The sequence below is a fragment of the Gastrolobium bilobum genome, unplaced genomic scaffold, assembly GCF_033153095.1.
Source record: "Gastrolobium bilobum isolate Gb01-03AN ecotype WA unplaced genomic scaffold, APGP_CSIRO_Gbil_v1 utg1221, whole genome shotgun sequence".
Taxonomy (NCBI): Eukaryota; Viridiplantae; Streptophyta; class Magnoliopsida; order Fabales; family Fabaceae; genus Gastrolobium; species Gastrolobium bilobum.
Window position 1 is genome coordinate 953,647 of NW_026897257.1, and position 24,429 is coordinate 978,075.

At 30.9% G+C, this 24,429-nt stretch overlaps 1 protein-coding gene across 4 annotated transcripts; it reads right to left on the bottom strand.

Annotated features, from left to right (window-relative positions):
• Positions 1-10,954: 10,954 nt before the first annotated feature.
• LOC133305373 (glycosyltransferase BC10-like) lies at positions 10,955-16,556 on the bottom strand. 4 transcript variants are annotated; one of them, XM_061505577.1, is made up of 11 exons: positions 16,329-16,556; positions 15,172-15,652; positions 14,175-14,273; positions 13,721-13,821; positions 13,552-13,623; positions 13,343-13,433; positions 12,794-12,874; positions 12,180-12,239; positions 11,970-12,092; positions 11,663-11,701; positions 10,955-11,581 (listed from the first exon to the last, which is right to left on the bottom strand). In XM_061505577.1, the coding sequence occupies exons 2-11, from the start codon at positions 15,556-15,558 to the stop codon at positions 11,453-11,455; spliced, it is 1,182 nt and encodes a 393-aa protein (XP_061361561.1). In that variant the 5' UTR covers positions 15,559-15,652; positions 16,329-16,556; the 3' UTR covers positions 10,955-11,452. The 4 variants fall into 4 exon arrangements, with proteins under 4 accessions (XP_061361561.1, XP_061361559.1, XP_061361562.1 ...); XM_061505575.1 differs by having other exon boundaries at positions 15,172-15,688; XM_061505578.1 differs by lacking the exon at positions 16,329-16,556 and adding an exon at positions 16,135-16,274 and having other exon boundaries at positions 15,172-15,688.
• Between the last annotated feature and the right edge of the window lie 7,873 nt (positions 16,557-24,429).

Genomic DNA, 24,429 nt, shown 5'->3' on the forward strand with positions numbered 1-24,429 from the left:
ATAATGCGCTAAAACGCGCAAGAATTGAAGAAAAGCTTCTGTGGGAGCGCTCTATTAAGCATAATTTCTCTCTCGAAGAGCGCGCTTTAGCACGCTCATCAGGTTTTGGAGTGTATTTTCAATCTATTATGACCCAACTAAGGCCTGTTACATTTATCTGATTATGGGCACGGGTTCTACACCTTATAAAAGGGAATTTTCAGAAGAAAAACAAAACTCTTGACGTCTGAAGTCTGGTTTTAATCATAGAAGCATGTTCTTCATGCTTTAGAGTACAGAAAACGGGTTGGATTCAAGAATACGCTGGAAGCCTTGAAGATTTGTCACGCCATCACACCAATGGAGTTTGGGGAAGCTTTTCTGTTTTCTTGTGTTTTTTATTCCACTATGCTGGGCTAGATTTCTTTGTAGTTAGAGCTAGATCGATTTCAATTGAACCTTTATGCTTATGAATTGATCTTTAACATAATTTTCCCTTTTTATATCGAACGAATTTATCTTCTCTTAATTCTTTCTGAGTTTGATCTTGTAGAATGATTTAGGGTTATTATATGACAATAATGATGTTGGTACATGAATCATGCATGATAAATTTATCATAATTCTTATGATTCTAGGAATAGACATAAGGTTTTATGCAATCTTGTAATTCTTGAGATTAATGCTTATTTTCTTGAGGAATAGCCGGGAAATTAGAATTCTTTCAAAATAATAAAGAATTAAGATGTCAAGGGATTGTGTAACATCCCCGTCTCGAGGCGGTTCAATTAACATACATATGATACAAACAGAAATAACGGAAGACTTTACTTACAAAAATACGAGCTAAATTTTTCTTTTCCTAATTTAATTCTCATTAGGCGGAGAAGAAAATCGGACAGAGTAACCTCTGTAATTCGGACAACTGGGAATTTTTCAATCTCACTCCCAAGAGTTCCTGATAGACAATTTATACAGCATATAAATTCAGAAGTACCAGACATCCAAATATAATCATATACCCATCCATGAGCGCATGCATAACTTGGCTCAGTGCCACTATATCTAACAACATGCAATTCAACATGTAAACATAACTGAATACTACATAGTCATATCAACATGCCTGAATACACAATTGTACATGCATCATACGGAAAGACATGTACAAAACATATACAGGCGATATACAAAATAAAGGATCAGACATCATGATCCACAAAATGCTAAAATACTGAATAACATAAATACACTCCAAAATAGTAGTAGCCTACAGCTACTCAAATTTAGTCCGTCCAAACGCCTCAGCCACGGGTCGCGTCCCTGCCTAGTGAGGGCTCACCGGGAATCTGAGAACCTGAAATGATGTCCCCAAAGAGGGGTGAGATAACAATCTCAATAAGCTCTAGGTTTATAGAGAATTCTCCATACCCCTGGCTCACTCCTGCATGAAAGTCAGATACAGAGTATACCAATGCAACATATAACAGATATCATAACAGAACAAAACAGATATACATATCTCATCAGAGGTGTGCGCCGCCATTCCCAAGGGAGGACCCCAAGCGGAACCAGAACGTGTCAGAGGCGTACATCATCAATCTCTGGGAAACCCCAAGAAGACATCAGTGTACCAAACAATCAATACAGAAATCATATCAGAACAAGTCATATCATGTTATCAAATAGCTCTATATGAATGCATCTATACAAAGCATCAAAACAATCATACAATCCAACCACAGTTCACTAACTATGGTAGAGCACTCGAGCAGGAAAAGACTCCTTAATCATAGCGCTTACCTCTTGAAGCTTTACCAATCCGCTTACTTGTGGTACAAGTTACTTATAACGCTTCAATGATTCCAATCCTTTTCAGTCCCTAGGTACACCTAGAGCAGAATCCACAACAAAATCAATAAAATGATCCTATGTCATGATCCTTACATAAGGCATACATTTTATCGCTTATCTTTGTTTCTTTACGTTTTTGCCAATCTTATGCCAATGCACAAGTCAAGACCATGTTATAATCGTTAGCATTCCCTAAATTAACTAAGTATCCACATGAAAAATTTTAACATAATGCATGCCATTTTTTCTTTCTAAGGTCGTGGGTACACATAAAGGGAACTAAAATTTCTTTTAACCATTTTTTTGTCATTACAATTCTTTAACTCATCAATTTCATACCTTGGGAAAACTACACATTTTATTAAAGTAAAATGTAACAACATCTACCCCTAAACCACCTTTTAGGCCGAAATCCAAGGGGAGAAACCAAGATTTTCTCTTCTTTTTCATTTCATTTTCTTAACTTAATTTAATCACGTACACACACACACACACACACATATATATACCCACCAAGATCCAATTAAATTTTGGAATATCAAGCCCCTCCAAAGTCCCACAAGGCCGAAACCTAGGGGACATAATTCATAGGTTTTTTCCACTCTAGCATTCTTACGAATTCATCAATTTCCCACTTACTCCAACCCATTAAATCTTTCCAATACATAAGATAAAATTTTGCACAATACCCCCCTCATTACCCATGATGGCCGAAACATAGAGGGGAGGACATGGAATTTTCTTCCAATTTTTACATACATACAATTGCTTATTTTACATTCCTATGTCCCAACAAAGTCAATAATCCATCATCAATTTAAATATAAAACTCAAGGGCTTTCCCACCAATTTACATTCTAAATTTTTCAAACTCAAATCATGAAAACTAAACCATAGAAATAGAGGTTTGTTACCTCTAATCCCTTGCACAAGGCCTAGAGAGCAACCTCCAAGCAAGGCTCCATCAAAATTCCAATTTTCCTTCTTTGATGAATAGTAAAATGAAAAGGGGGTGAGGAAGAACTTCCTCCACAAGCGAAATCAGCCCAAATAGAGGGGTGGAATGGATTCCTTGGGTGATTTCCTATGAGTTTTGTGTAATGGACTTAAGGATTTGGATGAGTATTTAGGGAAAAATCAAAGGAAAACAAAACAAGAAACCCTTGCCCCTTCCATGAGAGCAGCTCGGCCTAGGGAGAGAGAGGAGAAGAAGGAGCTGATGTGAATAGTGTCATCTTAAGTGATTTGGACTTATATGCATAGGTGGCCCTTTTTGCTGGTTGTTTTTTTATCGCGTATTTTCACTTAAACTGACCCGGAACTAACTTAAAGCTACGAACATATTTTTATTTTTCTGAAGTCATTTACATTAATTTTTATTCCCTAAAGAACAATATTCATAATTCACAGTATGGTTTCTGCACCGTTTTTGACGAAATGCACTGTGAATCACTAACTGTACGTCGTTTGCTTACGAAACTTAAAACTTATAAACTTATCATTCTTGGGCCTATTTTGACTTGTATGGCATATATTGGACTTTCACATTCTTATTTCATCAATTATTTATTTCTGGACTCTACTGGTTGCTTTGACAGCAGTACAAAATACCCGGTAGAAAACACTATTCACGAGATTTTCGCAGAAAGTGCCAGACTATACAATTTTTCGTTCTGAACTCATATTTGGCGTCAGAATTGTCAAATTATATCTCTAAAATTATTTTGCTCATTTAAGCTCTACCGGTTAATTCACAAGACTGAAAATTATCTGGCAGAACGCACTATTCATAACCTAGTCATGATTACAGTCAAAATACTCGAAATCACGCTCTGAATCTAATTATGACATTTAAATCCTTAAATTAAATCTTTAATTAAGATTTATCAGTTAAGATCAATATAGATTGAGTTCTAATTATGGCAATATAAAAGGGGCGATTAATTAAGGGTTTCAATTCATTACATAAAGGGAAAATCGAAACACTAATTGTGCGTTCTTGTTTGTCAACCAATTCATATTTTACTTTCTTGATTAGTATTTAGTTTAAATTTCATATAATATTCTTGATTGATTTTCAATTTATTCTTGATTGATTGTACAACTTAAGCGCTATTAGTGAACTAGTTATTGGAATTTTAGTCCTTGTGAAAACGATATCGTACTCAGGACACTTTATTATTTTTACGATCGGTGCACTTACCAAAGTTGCAACAAATAACTACGTGAAAGTTGTGATTCTTGTGAACAATGATAATCATATATTATTTTTTCCATGTTAATTTCACACGGGGTGAATTTTCCATTTTGAAGTGCATTCATACTAATAATTTAATTGAAAAATAGAACCAATTTAGTCTTTTAGCACAATATTGCTTTCCAGTTTCAATCACGTGCCCTTTTACTTTTTCTAATTTCTTTCTCTGTTCGAAACTATTCGAAATCAGAATCAATTTCTTAACTGGAAAATCAAGAGTCAACGGTATGTTTAAAGTGCCGTAAAGATATATATGCATCACAAAATCAACTAACTGTTTGGAATGAAATTGATAAAGTCAACTTTTGCTTGTGGAAATTGATTCTGAAACAAAGATGGTTTCGGATAAGAAGCAGCACGTAGAATTTCACAGGTAATGTAGGGTCATGTCTCGTTGAAAGAACTATTTAGGGAATCGTCCTTGTCAGTTGTGTGAATTGTATGATATAGGATTCTACCCATTGGGCTTCTCTGCCTATAAATACACTGAAATAATGATCAAGTTAATGCAGTGAACTGAAATATGAGAGCCTATGGAAATAAATATGCTTGAAGCTCAATGATGTTTGCTCAAGCGCCTTGCATGAAGGTGTAGAGTAAATATGAGCCAGGGATGACTTGCCGGAAATTACTTAAAAGCATGATGATTCCATCTTAGGGTGTTGCTGGCAGGTGTCCTTGGTTCATGTTTGCTCTATTTCCTTTTCAATTGAGACTCTAAAAATGTCAAGTTTCTTCATTACACCCCATTGAGTGCTTTACTTATGCTATATGCATGTCGTTTATGAGCAGTAATAACCATTAAGGAATCACTTGTATGTATACGTTTTGTCTCTTAAATATTTGAGAAATTCAAAAAAAAAAAAAACCTCATATTTGATTTTGTTAGTTTTAGTTGGAAGCAATTCGACTTTCTTGTGGGTTATAATAAAACATACTTAATCTGCATAAAATTTGAATGTATACAAAAAGAAAAACGAAAAATTTGAAAGCAATATTTAGATTCAATTTGTGATTGAAATTTTTTTTATATCATTAGTAAATGATGGATACATAATCAAACACAATGCAATATGAAGTATAAATTTTTCAAAATGACACTCACTCAATTATGACTGCTTTTTTTGTTTGAAAATATTTCAAGCAGTTCATGGTTTCGTGACTAGTCTGATTAAGGATGAGTCTCAGGATTAATTAATGGTTTAAATTCCTCCAAAAGATGGTATTGGAAATGATTGAATACATATTCTCACCTCCACCTGCTTAGTTTCCCGACGCCAACTGAGCTACCATCGTTTGGTTCAACCTATTACCCCTGGTTTTTGTTTTATAAACAAATTGCAAAAACTTCAAAGAAAAGAGGAAGCATATTCTGGTAGAGCCTGTTTCTCGTTGCCTCGGAGCATAATAATTCATTGGGCTGATCGGATTGGGAAACCCACCACCCAAGCTGTTCATGGTTGGTTTTTGGTAGCAAAGTGGTCAAATTGGGGTGACCAGTTGTGATGAAGTGCATTATGTCATTAGGCCTTACATCTCTCTAAAGTTATCTACTTACGCTATTGGATTTTTCATCTATATTATTATCTAAATAATTTGATTGTTGAACATGATGTTGGATTATTATCATTGCTAGTTTAGTTACACCATATAATACTTTTTCATATTCATCCAGCAGTTTTTAAATAATGTTTTTGACAGACTGTCATTTTTAAATGAGGTTTTTATTCATATAATTTTCTTTTTAAAATATCTTCTTCTTTGTCCAAGGTTTTAATTTGATCACTCTTATCCAGATTATACAAGTAAATATATCTTGAAAAAACAAGCCCATAACAAACTAACGTTCTAGTTTATTGGGCTGCTCAAACAATACATTCTCAGTCTAAAATTTGGTAATTTGAGCATTTTATTGCAACTTTTTTAGAAAAAAAAAAAGTAAAATAATATAAAATTAAAAATTACCAAAATAATGTTATGAGACATGCATTAGATGGGTGAGTGTTCAAGTCGCATAATAACTTATGCATATTTGGGCATTCAATGAATCAGTATTTATCAAGTGGTGCAAGCGAAATTTATCATGGTAAATTTGTTACAATTTAACCTTGGCTAAATTTTGTAATCATGCATGACTGATCATGCTGCCAACTCATGCATGATTTGTTAACATGCATAATTATATACTCTCTTTTGTAAATATTAATATTTGTCCGTTTTTTATTTCTTATTTAATTTAATATTTTTTTCCTTTAACAAAAAGAAAAAAGCAACAAGCAATATTACGTAAAGGAGAGGAGGACAACGACAAGTCTTGGATACGGGGATCAAATAATCAGGTACCCATCTTGCTGTAAGCTATAATGGCTTTCCCACTTATTCGGTTTTGCTTTTGTCCAGTGCGAGAACTTGTCTTGAATACATATATTATATCATTCCAAAAACTATTGATGTTCGAGCACACACATGAATCTTGTATTTATATGTTTAACTCTCTCCGTGATAATAATAATAATAATAAGAATTTATTTACGAGAATAATTTAGTCGTGACAGTTTGTTAACAGTACCCACAGATTTTTATGGTCATTTTAGCTGTAATAACTTGATAATCCATAACTTTTTGAATTTATTAAAATTTGGTAATAATAAAACTCTAACATTAAAATTATTATATAGGGGTGATTTAGCTATGACGGCTTATTGACTTTGCTTGTTTTTTTGTTCAAAATCATTTTATCCGTGACAATTTGATAATCTGAAACTTTCAAATTTGAAACTTCCAAATAAATTTTCAAAATTAAAATCAATCAACACACATATATTCTCTACAAAATGACGTAGCTTTGAGTTTTCTATTACACTGAGAAATACATCGGAGCAGTACCTTCTCCGTCAAGCACAAAATAAAATTTTCAAATTTTTTTTTGTCTTTAATCAATTTTATTTAATTCTTCGAAGTGAAATAAATATTTAAAATTTTATCAACAATAATTAATATAAGGTAACCATTTTTTAAAACTTACGGTGGGTGCTTACATCTTCACTAACTCCCAAATTCAATTTCTATTTCAAAAATCAGTTTTCTCAAACAAAAAAGATTTTTCTAATATTTTTTTAAATAAACCTTGGTTGCAACACCATTATTTTTAAACTTCCAAGTTTTTTTTCGCCATCGCGTCGAAATCTGATTGGAACACCCTTGCATAACTTGAACATGCATTCCCTCAATGCACATCTCATACAAACGAAGAGTCTGTATACAGTAACTACCAACAATATGTTATTTCTGAATTCGATAAAACCGTTCCATACAACAAACATCCCTTTTATAGTTGTTTACAAGCCACGTTGGCATTACCCACTACCTTTATTAATTTTCTCCAACTGTTAACAACTCGTAACTATACAAAGCTATTGGGCTTATACCGTAAACTATACTACAAGCGCCATTGGACTTATAGGACAAAGTCCTTGACCCATGTTGGACCACCCCTTAATCTAACTTCCCTTCCTGCTATCGTATCAACATCTTATTGTATTATTTTGATAAATATTATTCTGATCAATTTTTTATATTATATATTATTTTAGTATTTTCTTAAAAAAATTGCATTCAAATGATAAAAAATCTCTAAAACTAACATCGTATTTGGACTGCCCAAGAAGGAAACCTTTACCAGATTAAATGTTCAGAACTTTTGTTTTAATTTTTCATGAAGATGCCAATTGCCAGCATAACATAAATGTATCTTCGAATGAATTAAAATTTTAAGAAGGGAATAAATCTAGTCTTATTTTAGTTCTAATAAATGATTTAATGTTATATGTACCCAAAAAAAATGTATAAATATTTTTCTACAACTATGAGATTTTAGATGGTGTCCAAAACTCGTCCTAGTCCTAGAATCTTTCTGAAGCAATGGCTAATGTGATGGCAAAAAAATTAATTTAATGCTTTTTAATAAGAAGAAGGTTATACTTACAACTTTTTTTTTTACAACCTCTTACAATCATATCTTAACACTGTTGATTTCCGTCAATCAACGGTTATTATTTTTACAAATTAAACTCATTAATTAATTATTAATTCACAATAAATGATAACCGTTGATTGGCAGAAATCAACAGTGTTAAGATATGATTGTAAGATGTAAAAAAAAAGTTGTAAGTATAACATTTCTCTTTTAATAAATTAATTACGCATTTATTACAATTTTGAAAATAATTGCACAATATGACGCCCAATTTGAGCGTTACTAAAGACGCCTAAATTGAGCGTTACTCAAAAAGCAATCACGCCTAATTTAGGCGTCACTTATCAGGTATTGACATGTGTCATATTTTTTTTCCAAAAAACAATAATTTAATCATAAAACTTCTGAAGGGCATAACATTTGACTCGCGTATCCAAATCAGATAATTCTTTTTTTGATTCCACATAAATTTTTGAGATTTACGCAATGACATCTCATTTGATATATTTTATTTCTCAAAAACATAATTTAAATTTAAATCAGGTAATCCTTCTTCCTTAGAGATTTAGAATATTTATTTAATTATTTCCTTTATTAATACAGATTTTTTAAATTGATTTTTGAGTTTAAATCACAAATCAAATCTTTATTTTTTTTCCTTATTAATAATAATTGTTATTTTTTTAATTTAAATCACACATCAAATCTTGATTTATTTTTTATATTAAATCACAAACTCAGAACTCAGAGGCTTCTGAGTTTAAAAATGTGACACGTGTCAACAACTGACACGTCACCAATGACGTATAAATTGGGTTTCAATCAAGATGCAATCACGCTTAATTTAGGTAATTTTATTTTTGAAAAACATTCATAAGCCATAATTAATTTCAGACCACAATTAATAATTCAGAAGCTTATAGCATTAATCATTAATTTTAAAAATAATATCTTTCTTCCTTTACAGATTTAGAATATTTATTTAATTATTTCCTTTATTAATACAGATTTTTCAAATTGATTTTTTAGTTTAAATCACAAATCAAATCTTTATTTTGTTTTCCTTATTAATAATATTTTATTTATTTTAAATCACAAACAAAAAAATTTTATAATAAAAAAATTAATATAAAAAAATTTAAATCACAAATCAAAATTTTATTTATTTTTTTATATTAAATCACAAATTCAGAACTCAGAGACTTCTGGGTTTAACCGCTCTTATAATACCATTCTTGCAAATTTAAATTGTTTTTGTGAGAAATAAAATATATCAAATAAGATGTCATTGCGTAGATCTCGAAAAATTGTGTGAAATAAAAAAAATAATTACCTGATTTGGATACGCGAGTCAAAAGTTATGGCCTTCAGAAGTTTTATGATTAAATTATTATTATTTTGAAAAAAAATATGACACGTGTCAACACTTGATGAGTGACGCCTAAATTAGGCGTGATTACCTCTTGAGTGACGCCCAATTTAGGCGTCTTTGGTGACTCCCAAATTATGCGTCATATTATGCAATAAATCTGTAATTATTTTCAAAACTGTAATAAATGCGTAATTAATTTATTAAAAAACATTAACTTAATTTTTTTCCCTCTAGTATAATTAATAACTTGTTATAAACTGTTTTTTTAAGCAACTTTATTATTATTCTTTTTTAAAACAGAAAAATATTTCTGCAGTTAATGCAGATAAGTTATCTGCAGTTACTTCTAAAACGACGTCATTTTGGGATTGAAATATTAAAAAATTATAATTATAAATATTATAATAATCCTGAAATAAATTAAAATTACAAAAACACCATGATTTCCGTTCCAAAACGATGTCGTATTGGGCTTACTGCAGATAACTTATCTATATTAAGTGTAGAAAAAGCGAACTCTTTTTAAAATATCATTAAACATTACAAATTTTTTATTTTTTTCTTAAATTCGATGGAAGAAATCCATATATACTTGATACTTAACTAAATATTTGGATAATATTATTTCAAAATTAAAATTACACATCCTGTTTACAAAAAAAAAAATTACACATCCTCATGACCTCATAGTAAATTTCAAAGTCATAATTTATAAATGAATCAACAATGGAAGAGGCTTACACATAAACAAAAAACAAAAAAATATTGACAAATGGACAGTAACATGTATTTCCAACTAAACAACTTGCAAGTTTTTTTTTTTTTTTTTTTTATGAAAAACAACTTGCAAGTTTTACAAAGACCAACAACCGTAAGATGAACTGATATATCTCCCCCAAAAATTTGTCATGTGAAATAATAACCCAAAATGAAGAAGGAAGGGAGGGGGAATAGGTCCTCCAACCATATCCCCAATGAACTAACACTAAATGGTTAGCGTCTTATCCACGTTAAGCCACCCTAGCTAACTGCAAGCCGAAAGCAACAACTTTTCGGACCAAAGAATGGATCAAAATAGCTAGCTGGCTCAAGGTGTTGGATGGTTCCATGCTTCGGCCTTTGTGCATACACTAAATGTTGGGCTGGATCATAGATCCTATTCAAAAAGCTCTACACATAAAATGTAACCACAGGCAAATAAAACTTCATGAAAGGAAAATTAAACAATAAGTAGCTCCATTTCTTCAACTTATTTTATAACTTCCCTTAAATCTTGACAAAGTTCAATTTTTTATCATATTTTAAGAACAAATTACTATATAACATTACTCTAGTATAATTAATTACTTCTTATAAACTGTTTTTTTTTTAACAACTTTATTATTATTCCTTTTTAAAATATTATCAAACATTACAAATTGTTTATTTTTGGTTAACTTCAAGAAATTCATACTTGATACTTCAACTAAATATCTGGATAATATTATTTCAAAATTAAAATTACACATCCTCATAGTAAATTTCAAAGTCATAATTTATAAATGAATCAACAATGAAAGAGGCTTACACCAAAACAAAAAACAAAAAAATATTGACAAGTGGCCACTGGCCAGCAACATAGCATCAAATTGTTACTTGTAAGAATTGACCAATGAATTTCTAAATGTACAGTAACATGTATTTTCAACTAAATAACTTGCAAGTTCTACAAAGACCAACAACGGTAAGATGAACTGATCTATCTCCCCCAAAAATTTGTCATGTGAAATATAAAACTCATAACCCAAAATGGAAGGGGCGAAAAAATAGGTCCTCCAACCATATCCCCAAGGAACTAACACTAAATGGTTAGCATCCTATCCACGTTAGGCCACCCTAACTGCAATGCCAGTTTACCTCTCTACTCAATATCTGCTGAAATTTACACCTCTCATCATATCATATGGGAAACCAAGATGGGGGCCGAAAGCAACATCTTTTCGGACCAAAGAATGGATCAAAATAGCTAGCTGGCTCAAGGTGTTGAATAATTGGAAAATAGATGCAATAAATTATCCAGTGTTTCATGAGGAAATTTCCTAGCAAATAGGTAACATGGCTTCTGAATCCCATTCCATAAGCAAGGCCAACTTTGCACTTCTCTCTACAGAAAAACAAGATCATTCGTCAAACTGGTTAATTCATTCTCAATAAATCAGATCACTAAAGCTCTCATGTAGCATACCTTCTCATCACTTGTTACGTGAACACTCACATCAACGGACTGCAAACATAACACTTATCGTGAATATCCATGTAAATGAACTTTAAAAACACATTGAAAAGGTTGACAGAGGCCACTATTTACTATCCCAACTGCTTTTAAGGAAATTTCTTTAAAATTTTCTTCTAATAAGTTACCATTTAAAGTCAGTTAGCATTCAATATTTAGATTTCAGAAGACATAAACCTCTCTCTTTCCTCCACCTAGTTGTTGTAAAAAAGAATGAATATGAATTGTAGTACAAGTTCCAGTTTTAGCAGAACTATACTGTGATATTCTTCAAAAGCTTGTAAGTAACATCATGAGCCCCATACGATTTTGGATGCCATTTTCTCTCAGACCAGTCAACATGAGTTAGTGACCAGTTTGCAATTCCACCAGGATCAACAATCTAAACCAGATGAATAAGCTAATTAGCTGAACAATTACAATAGTTAAAGCAGAAGAACTTCATTACAATTGATATTCTAATTCTAACCTGGAAGAAGGTCGGCAAGTAATGCTCGTCAGCAATGCAATTTTTCCCATCCAAACCAGGCTGTGATATTAAGAAATTTCACATTAATATTGAGTCCATAGTTCAATGGATGTATGGCTAGATATAGATATTTGCACAACAGCTGTATGTTGCCTAGCACGATAAGGTGTTTGTGAATTTAAAATTCTGAATTATCGTACGGAACTAGATGATCCAATCACCTTAATCATGTAACCACAACCCCAGAACACAAGATAACTAGATATATAAGATCATTTGCATGTCAGCTCTATGTTGCCTAGAACAATAAGGAGTCTATTTTATAGTTTGGACAGCAGTATATATACATATTTTGGAGAAAAATAATTAAACAAAAAGAACATGAAAATTAAAGTAACAAAACAATAACATTCATATATTGCTTATAAAAAATACGAGTAAGCATATGCAAGAGGCACATAATCATAAACCCAGAATCTTGAACCTCACAAAATAAAATACTAAATCTGTTGGCTTCATAACTAGGACAATTTAAAGCAGAACTAAATTATTTAAAATCTTAAACAAAATTGCTTCAAAATTTTAATGGTAAAAATATACAAAATCAATTTCACCTGACAGTAAGCCTGGAATTTTGAGTAATACAGGCTATCAGCAATAACTATAATAGCATGCTGCCGCTTCAAAGAAAACCACTGCACAAGAAGTTGAAAAATAAGATAAGAGACATATCTAAATGTGTGTGTACACGCATGCGCCTGTAGGTGTGTGTGTATCAAAGGAATAGGTGTGTAGTGATATAGAATAACAGTAGATGCCGATTGGGCTACCAAAAGATATAGAGTGAGGGATTTCACCCAAGAACAAGGAACTATTTATCTTATTGACAATTTATTCATCACAATGTTTTCATGATCAAAGACTCAATTACCACCGTGTGTTACAACTAATATACCAATAAAGCTTATTGACATAAACCACACAAAAAGGTTGTGGAACAATGACAACTTCCATTTATCCAGTTGGTACTGGAAAAACGGCAATTTTAATGCAAAGTAGTCTAAATACTTGATCAAATTTCGCATTCTTTGTAAAATAATAAGAAAAGTTTCTATTTAAAATGTTGAATGCTCAGCTCCAACATGACTTTATCGAGAATATACCTGTGCACCCTTTCTAAAGTCCTTCACCTCAACTTCAGGTAACATGTGATCTGAATATCTGCCATTCCCATGAGGACCAGGATCTTTGAAGCTAATAAGAAAAAGGAATAGTTCACATTAGTAAAGGACGTTGAATTGGCAGTAGAAAGCAGAAAGAAGAGTTATCAATTCAATAAAAACCCGCACCCACTTAATATTGTTTGACATACCAGTCTACAAAGCTGATATTTGTATGCATCAAATAGTCGTAGATATACTCAAAATGATACAGAGGCACACAGCTGCAGAAACAATATAAAAAAATCAGAAATTAATACGACCAATAAAACTAATTAATCAGCAAGAACAAAATTAAAAGCAATCTCGTAACCCATTTACCTATCAGAAAGTAAAACAAATTGATGGTTGTCTGGATCTTGAAGGGCATTTGCCAATAGCCTTCTCTCTGCATCAACCATAGAAATTTTCCCCCACACCACCTGTAACAAGACAATTTCTGATTACAAGAAAAATATTGGCATCTCAAATGGCCTGGCTATGTGGCTACTAGTTGAACTAGTCTAGTTCTCCTTTCTGCTCTGTATTAAATAAAATGTCTATGATGTAGAGCTATTACAGCATTATATTTCCAAACTCATGCATTAAATAATTACAGTATCATTTAATCCCTAAAGCCAACAATAATATTCTATTTTCATACAATCAAAAGAAATGAGTCCAACACAAGTGGAAAAAACATTGTCACAAATGATAAGACAACATATATTTAAACACACAAGACAGTACAAATCAAAAACGATAATTAACAGAATAATAACAAGTCTACATGTACCTGGTCACTGCGTATATCCCGATTAACAAAATAACGGCTCTCATGAACTGGTTTAGTCTTGGATGCATGCACATAAACAGAGAACTTTCCTTCATGACCCTGCCAAAAAGGAGGAGAGCATCTTCCAGGTAAATGCACATCACTAGACGAACAGGATTCAGAAGCAAAGGAACCCAAGTCTCAACCAATGAAATTACACAAACAAACTAAAGGGTGTTCATTCATAACAATAAAATTATCAAGAGTCTATTAACAAAACATATTTCACATCTTGTGTTGTATATCTATGCCAAAAGAAATTTTAAGGGTCTATTACTAAACATTAATAGCACTTTGAAGTAAGTGCCCAAGGCTGTAGGGGACATCATTGTCACAACTACTTCCAAGAACAATTCTTATCCAACGGGGGAATGAGAATGAGAGTCATGGTGGAAGAACTAGCAATATCTACCACATTATTAATTGCTTCCAAATGCAATGTTGTACAAAACTGAATTGATATCATGGACCGCTCTAATTAGTTAAATTATGCAACAGTTCCCTTCGCTCATCATTCCCAAAAAGCAAGAGAGATCACTAACAATTCTTCTGCAAAGCATCAGTGCCAACTAAGGGTATAATAAGCAGCTCCTCTTGTTAACCATTCCAATACAATTTTCTGAGAGAAGGAATGAAATTCTCAAAGTTCCCAAGTCCCAACAACTTGATGCTTCTATTACCAAGCACTTCTAATACAAGAATATCATCAAAGACTAACAAAGGAGTTCCAATCATAGACGAATTCTTATTTTCAATTAACCAAGCAACAAGCCATTTATCTTAATGATAAAAGAAATGCAGAATATCAACTAACTACACTATTAAACAGGTTATCTTCTATGTGATTATACGATTTAAAAGTGTCACAAATATATTGCAAAAATGAGCATTAACTGTTTTTAGAAAGTGATAAACAATAACTTGAACATATTAAAATATACAAGTAATAAAATCTTACTTGGAAAAACTTGTCCCATAATTTTTCAAGTGGCAGAGAACCAGGTGACAAAAACATGAAGGCAATTTTTGGATTCTTTGAAACAATTGGTGGCGAGTTCAAGATATCATTGATTACGACACGCGATGCAATCTCCTCATCCGTGTATTCTCTTGCAGGAGTAGGTGGAAGCCAATCAACAAAACTGTTGCACCCTCTAGAAGAGAAGACATAACAGGCTGAACTGTTTTGTGGTGGGTAGATATAAGCACATATTAGAAAGACACACACAAATAACACCAAGATAATAATCCACATTGGCTTCTTCATGGGAGGACGGTGGTGTCGAGAACTAGGCAATATGTGCATATCACCCATGGTTAGCCGCCAAACTTTTTCTGTCTTCATCTAAGCAAAAGCATCACAATTTTCACCTCGAATTAATCTCCTTTTCATCCATATTCACCATCCCTCGAACAAACAGAAACAAAGTGCAGATAGCCTGCAATGAACCTCAAATAGATTGATGCAGAGAAATCTGAAAAACAAAAAAGCATCCTTTTTAATCCACTCAATTTTATACTTAAACCCATGTTCATAATAATGTCATTGAAAGAGAGACAGACAACAACGACCCCAATATCATATCCACCTAACCTTTCTAGATTTAGTAAATATGTACCAACACGCTCAGAAACGCTCCAGAGATAATAACACAAAACATGCAAGAACTTGAGCAATTAATTAACAACACTACAGGACCAATCAATTCAAAGTTCTGGGGTATCCCAACAGTTATAACAACCTTAAAACATATCTTTCCCCAACGTTAGACAAAAAAAAAATTCGAAAGTTTAGTTCAAGATTCAAATAAATAGTCATACCCGTCTATCCAATCCAACCACCAACCGGTCAAAATCAAAGAGATATCTAAGCCCCTACGTTTGGTGAACAAAGAAGAACTAAAAACTAAAAAAATCTCACCTAATTTATAAAGCAAAAAATAAAATAAAATAAGGAAATTGTTTTCTCTGTGACTGCTTTGTTTATCTTTCCTTAGACTCCATCCCCCACCCCCAACAATTAAGAGACAATAATTTCAAATCAGAAAGTCTCTCTCTTTTTCTCTCTGTGAGTGAGAGAGAGAGGCAAAGTAAGGAATGAGAGATAGGTAGTACCTGGAATGGAAGGTTGAGATGAAGCCAAGGGAAGGAAGATCAAAGATTCATGTAAATCAAATGTAATGATTGGAATAGAAAGATCTAGGGCAAATGGAACAATCACAACACGCAGAGAGTGTTTTTTTTTTTTTTGTGTGTGTGTGATGATGGGATAGGAATAATCCCTTTAAATTTGAATAAGACCAATCAGTTTTTTTTATTCTGGACTCTGTCTGTCTCTTCGCGTATTATATGTAAGGTAAGCGCTTTCAGAAGAAACACAGACACAGACACAAATAATCGATTTTGTTTTGGCTTCGCTGACCACAAATACCATCCATTCCAGCCGGCTATTGGTTGATTTGATTCTTTCTCTTCTTTTCTTTCACAATTCTTACTTTAACAATTTCATTTAGACCAACCCATTTATTTATTTCTTTATTTATTTATATTTAATAATTTGACCAACGCTGCAATACAGGCTTGTTGTAGTAATTAGTAACCATCTGGAACCCGCGAACCAATCGTCGGCCCGCTTGCTTTTTTTTGTCTTAGTCAACTTTGTTTAGCCCCTTTAAGAGGAAATTAAGAAAGTGTATTAGATTCAGATTTTAAAGAAATTCTAATGAATTATTTTTCAACAAAAAATTTTATTGGTATTCAATTAAGATTTTAAAAAATTAAAAAAAGATTATATGATATTCGATTAGGATTTTAAAAGATTATTTTTGAATTCGTCCAAATTCGATGATATTCAATCAGAATTTTAAACAAAAAATAATAATTTTGTGATATTCAAAAATTTGACAATTTTAATGAATTTTCTATTAATGTGAATTTCGTGAGATTTTTTAATAAGAAATATAAATAAGATGTCTCTTTCACAATCTCACCATGACTTGTAACAGATTGGTTGAATTTTGGTATATGTTTGTTTGTTTTGTATATTCTCTCTTCATTGAAACTCTCTCTTTCTCTTTTCTCCTAATTTTGAGGAACAAAAATAATATAAAAGGTCAATAAATATAAGTTAAGACAAAATAATTTTATTTAAAATAACATAAAATTGTGTTCTCTGAAACCATAAATATTTTTTTCTATAATTTAACTAGTGTAGTACGTGCGATGCACAAAAGAAAAAGATCTAAATTTTTGTCGACGTCTGTCGTTGGTTAATCGCTAAAGGAAAGAATTGTGAGAGTATTTTCTGCTATTTTAGAAGATGAAAGATATTTTGTATTCTCTCCGACCATAAATATTTTTTCCTATAATTTAATATTATACTAAAAAAACAAAATTAAATAAAAGCATGAGAGAAAGTTATTGTTACTTTCCATTAGTAGACGTTGAAAAGGTCAAAAGAAAGGGTCAAGCAAAGAGGAGGATCTCATGTACTAGTCCTAAACTACCATATCCATATCCTTTTAAACTGAGAATTCACTGTGTTGGTGGGGCTTCCGTGTTCCGAAAGGAAGTGTTAGTTTATTTTTCTGACTGGTCTATTTTTTTCTCTTTTATTTTTTTTTGGGTCAAGTAACTCAAGTTCAAATGAAGTCTAAAACCAAAAGTTCTGCAATAGCTTACAGGACTTGTATTTGATGTAGATTTGGCTTCTCTCTTGTTTTTAAGAAAAACAAAAATCCCTTTATAGTATGTATACAACTGGCTTTTTGGAGAGGTCAAAGGTTAGGGATGAGTTGGCAATCACACCAGTAACAAACATTCATACATGTGCATCTGGCATTCTTTCCAACATCCAACGAGGCCACGTTAAGCCATTAGATTGGCTAATTATAAATCCAAGCAATTAATTATGGGAAAAGTATTTGTCCACTTATTAGAGATAAAGTTATATTTAGTAAGCTCAAAACGACGTCATTTTGTGTTATAAAATTACAAAATTATAATGATAAATACTAATATAATACTGCAATATATTAAAATTATAAAAATACTTTAATTTTCGTCACAAAATGACGTCGTTTTGAACTCATTAAAAATAATTTTATCTCCAGTTACTAGAGAAATCGTTTACCATTAATTATTAGTAGTTTAGTCATTACCAACTCGATAACATTTTAATCAGTCACAATTTATTTCAATTATATGACAAATCTGATTTATTTCAATTATATTACAAATTATTTTTTCTGCAACATAACTCTTATAAAATCCTATAATATAATGTTTTATACCGTTAAACTGATCAACTCTCTCCAACTTATTTTGAGATAATTGTTGTTTGACACTACGCAGTAATTTTCATAATTACGTAAAATAAAAAATATTTATCATTCTAAATGATATAACTTTGTATCATTTAAAAAGAAACGACGTCATTTTGGTGAATAATTATTGATTTTTTAAATTCTCTCTACCCTATTTTCTTTCTCTTCCTAATTTTATGGATGAGAGAGAATGTAAAAAATCATTAAATATTAATCAAAATGATATTGTTTCATCTAAAATGACTCAAAAATATATCATTTAAAATAAGAAACGTTTTTTCATTTGAAAGTCATAAAATCATAATAATCTATCGATCTCATTCTTAAAAAATAAAACTATAATAATAATAATAATTTATTTTATTTAATTCCAACTTGAAAGGATGCATAAATACCACGCGATGCATGGATGTGGCTCAAATTCCAAGTGGTGCTTACAAATACAGCTTGCAAATTTAACAATATAAGTTGAAGTACTGTTCATATAAAAATTTAACTTTAATCTTACGTCAATTGGACAATAGTTTTAAAAAAAAAAATACAATGATATAAATTCATTAGCCAACCGGAACGTGATCAAGTCTATATATTAAATAACTTTAAAATATTAGAAAATATAAAATTTAATAATTAAGAAAATTTTAAATTTGTAATTGGCTTTAATATGTTTTCACAGTGAACAAAGATAAGTTATGTACATTCACTTTTAAAATGATATCGTTTTTGGTTGAAAGATTAAGATTTATAATAAAAAAGACTAATATATCCTTGAATTAAATTATAATTATAAAAATACCATAATTTTCGTCTCAAAATAATGTATTTTGAGCTCAATGTAAATAATTTATCTACACTACAGAAAAAATAAATGCTTACTAATTACTATGATAGATTGATGATTGCCATTTTTAAAATGAGTGGTTAAATATTTTAATAAATTATAATTTCATAATAAGATTTTTAAACTTTTATTAAAAACAATTAGCGGTCAATTAAATGTTTAATGAAAAGAAAACCATGATTTAGAATAACTGCCTTGTTAATTAGTACAAGGCTAAGCATGATGGGGGAAGCTAGAGACCAACCATACCTTCCGGCGAGTAGCGACTAGCGACTAGCGACCCGCCCTTAATGGCAATAATTGCTTTGTTTTTGTTGTTCTTCTTTGATTAATTCTGACACGTTTAATTGACTATTTGATGTTTGACATGCTGGTGATAAGATTTTGAAAATTCAAAAGCTTTAGTTGAAAACAAGATTTTGAAAATAAATTTATGGAAAAAATAATTTTGCCATATCAGTAAAATATTATCCGGATTGGTTTGTCTATATGTATTACAGTTTAGTTAAACCAAGATACGTACGTTTAATGAATAATAAAACATGTCATCCACATCAAATTTAGAGGATTTTTATAAAAGCATTTCATATAACATATATAAAATAAATTAAACCAAGTAAATGTAAAAAATATTCGTGTGAAAAATATTTCATATTTTTAGTGATACTTTTTACATAAAGAAAAAGTATTTATCATTTTAAATGACATAATTTTATGTCATTTTAAATGAAACGATGTTGTTTTGATGGATAATTATTGATTTTTTATATTCTCTCTCCTCTACTTTCTCTCTTCTTCTTCCTAATTTTATGAAGAATGGATAATATAAAAAATCATCCAATATAAATAAAGAAAAAAGTATTTATCATTTTAAATGATATAATTATGTGTCATTTTAGATGGAACGACGTCATTTTGGTAAATAATTGATTTTTTATATTCTTTTTCCTCTATTTTCTCTTTCTTTCTAATTTTATGGAGGAAAGATAATGTAAAAAATTATCAAATATAAACCAAAACAATATTTTTTTCATCTAAAATAATACAAAATCATATCATGACAAATATTTTTCATAAATAAATAAGAGATTTGGTGGGATCATCTATCTTTTTGGTCAAAACTGCCGCTTCAGTTTTTTTTTTAATCATTATTGGAGAAAAGAAGAGGAAGTGTGAAAATAATGATTTATGGTTGATTAATCCAACAATGGTCAAATCAATAATCGTTAAATATATAATATTTTTGTATATAATATATTAAATAATAAATATATATAGCAAGATTGTTGAATTACAATACGTAGTGTATAATTTGGTCAATTTTTTATATCGTGTATCGTATATTATATCGAATCATACAATATAGAAATATATTAAAAAATAATTTAAAAATATATAATATAATTAATATAATATAAATCAAAATTCCCAAAAAAAATCAATAAGCAAAATACATAAGTAATTAAAGTGCAAACTATTTATTCTCCTACTTATCAATCATTAAGATTAATATTATCATTACTATCAATATCAGCATCTATTAGTAATATAACCAATTCATAATCATCTTCCAAAAATGATCCTTTTAGATTTTTTTAATTTAAATCGCAAATCAAATATTTATTTTTTATTAAAAATTACAATTTTTTATTTAATTTTCGTTTCGTATCGTGATATACAGTATCGTATCGTTCGATACAAATCTCTTTTTGATACATCCCATTATGCGTATCGCTGAACTTGTGAATCATATCGTATCGTATGAATCGTATCGTGTATCCTAATATAGTGATAATTATGATATATAGTAATTAAGTAATGTATATTGTGTTATTTTAATAACAATAGTATGTTAAATATTTGCTTATATTTAGCTATTGAAAATTTAATTATTAAATTTATTCTAAAGCGTATTGTTTTGTCTTAAATCGACACTGAATTCAGGTTAACAGTTTTCGTTAATCAAAATAACGTCATCAGTGAAAATGCTAACATTAAAGTATTTAAGCTTAAATTAAAATTTCTTTTTTAATACAGCATAGGGCCGAAGCCCAAGGAAAGAAAAAGAAAAAACCTACAAAATATTACAATAATCAGAAGCTAACTTAACAAGTAGCCCCGATGGATCTTCATAATATATTGCAAACTCAGCAGAATTGTGAAATGTTAATATCCAATCTGTAAATTGATTACATGAACGACACATATGACAGAACTTTGTAGTCTAGTCTCATGCACACTGTAATTTTGTGATGACGATATGTGATTGGTATATTTTTTGGTGAGAATTTGATTTTATATGAATGGATCTTATCATCTGTCATTCTTTCTTTCTTGTGTACTTATGCTCTTAATTGTTGTTCTCTAGAACTAGCTCTTGTTCTTTTTGAAATTACATTTTTCATTTGTATGCATAGACATGATTGAGACATTTTTTCTTTCTTTTTTTCCCTTTAGCCAGATAGTCATTCTTTTCATTATATTTCCATTGGTTAGTCTCTTTGCCTTATATCCTCTTTTTCTTAGCCACATCATTAGCTTTAGTGAAAAATCAATTAATTCTACACCCTGAAAATTTATTGAGCATTGGTTATACTATAGTTTTGTGTTTAAATATAAGGGTTTGCCTGAGACATGCAACACTTTAAATGTGGGGGAGGAGCATTCATTTAATGTTATTTTTAATGTAAAGAGAAAAAGAAAAAGAAGAGAAGCAAAGCAAAAAAAAAAATTAAAAAGTGAAAAAGAAAATTTTTAGTTCTCATCTTTGTGTTGTATTTTTCTGTTTTTATTTCAGTTATGTTTCGTTAGTATAATTTTTATTTAGCTAGTGCTCTTTTAAATTTCAGAGTGTTTAACCTCTCTTTTCCATACTCATTCATACCTTCACCCTAGCCCCATTTTAACCTTTAATAAAGTTCTCTTGATTTATGCATGCATTTATTTTTAGTAGTGGAGAAGTAGAACTTGAACAAGCCTATGGTAGGATAATTTTTCTTGAGTAGAATTAGAGTAACACACTTATTTATCCCATACACTTGAGAGATTGATTTAGAGTATATGAGACCATTTTGCATTATCAGCTATATCATTTGAGATTACCAAGTTCTGTAATTTGAGATAAGGGAATTTATGTTTTGACTGGTTGATTTGTTTACAAGTTTGTAATTAGAACCCAATGTTTTTTAGGCCCAAGACCATTTGTTTAGTTTTAATTCTTTTTTATTATTATTATTATAGGCCGACATTAGTTGAACCCTAACCCGGTTTGGATGTGTTTAAAAGGGTTCGTTTAGGAAACTTTTTGGCAGTCTTCGTTTAAGAGTTTGTACGATCGACAAATTGTCTCTGGAGATTAATCTACATTTTTCTGTTCTTCTTCTTCTTTTTAATTTTGAATTATGTTTATCTTAGCTATGGTAGGCTAAGCACCCTTTAATCAACCTAAGGGTAATGGATTCCATGGATTAGTCTAGAGGATATGTGTTTCTCCTTTAATCAGATTTGTTTCTCTTCCAAACTTAGATTGACATCGAGCGATTGTGGATATTCAATCTGAGATTCGCGATTGCGATTATGGAAAGAGATTAATCATCAGATTTGATAATTAGATTGATTAACCCTATGATCTTAAGTCAAACGGGGTAATACTCTACGATTGTATTTGTAGAAGCACCATGTTTGACTAAACGCTAGGCGATCGCTTAGAGAGGGTTCTTAATTGAACAAAAGGATTCTGATTCAATTGAGATCAATCACGATTTTGGTATCTTTTTATCCTAGGAAAGATGTCCTAGGAACCCTAGCCTTAGGTTAGTTAATTTAATTACAAATTTCAATTTCAATTTTTACGTTCTGTTTAATTATAATTCAAAGCAAAAAAAAACCCTTTTCATTTTCATTTTAATTTGTGATTTAAACCCTTGAAATTTCCTTGAGAGACAACTCAAGTTTGCACTATATTAAAAAAATTTATAAACCTGATTTATTTTATTTGCGCGAGTTCGACAGCTCGTGTCAGAAAGCTTGTAATGGAACATCAAGTTAGTTTCCTATCACGGTAGGTGTACACCAAGGTTCGGCTCTAAGTCCTTATCTCTTTGCCTTAGTTATGGATGAACTAACAAAAGATATTCAAAAGGAAGTCATGGTGTATGCTTTTTGTAGATGATATTGTGCTTATAGATGAGACCAAAGACAATGTTACTAGAAAACTTGAATTATGGAAAAGCAAGTTGGAGTCTAAAGGATTCACGTTAAGCCGGAGCAAGACTGATTTAAAGTGTGAGTTTTCTCTGATAAGAGATGTAGACCAAGATCCGTCTACTTGGTCAAGAGGTACGTAAGAAAGATGTTTTTAGATACCTGGGATCCATTTTGCATAAAGGTGGATAGATTGATGAAGATGTAAATCATATAATCAAAGTAGGGTGGATGAAATAGCGTAGTGCATCTAGGTTTTTGTATGATCATAAAATTCCCCTTAAGCTAAAAAGAAAATTCTATAGAACAACAGTAAGGCCTGCAATGTTATATGAAGTTGAATGTTGGCCAGCATATAGGCATCATGGGCATAAAATGAGAGTACCAGAAATAAGGATGTTAAGGTGGATATGTGGTTATACGAGGATAGATAAGATAAGAAATAAAGATATTCGACGAAAGATAGGAGTACTACTGGTGGCTAAAAAGATGAAAGAACATAGATTGAGGTGGTTTGGGTACGTAATGAGAAGGCCCATGGATGCTCCTGTAAGAACATAAATTTGTTATCAAGAGCTCAACACAAAGAAAGATAGAGGTAAACCAAAACTTACTTAGGGAAAGATGGTAAAACAATACTTAATATAGTGGGATATAGATTATCGGACGGTGTGTCTTAGGACAAAATGGAGAAAAGCTATAAGCATGATGGAAGGCTAAACCCGATGTTATTCCTATGTTCCAGATAGTCATTTTTTAGTTCTTTTCCTCTTTATCTTCTCTATCTTCTTCTTTTCCTTTATCTCTTTTCTGCTTCCCTATCTTTTTTTTACACCCTTTTTTTTTT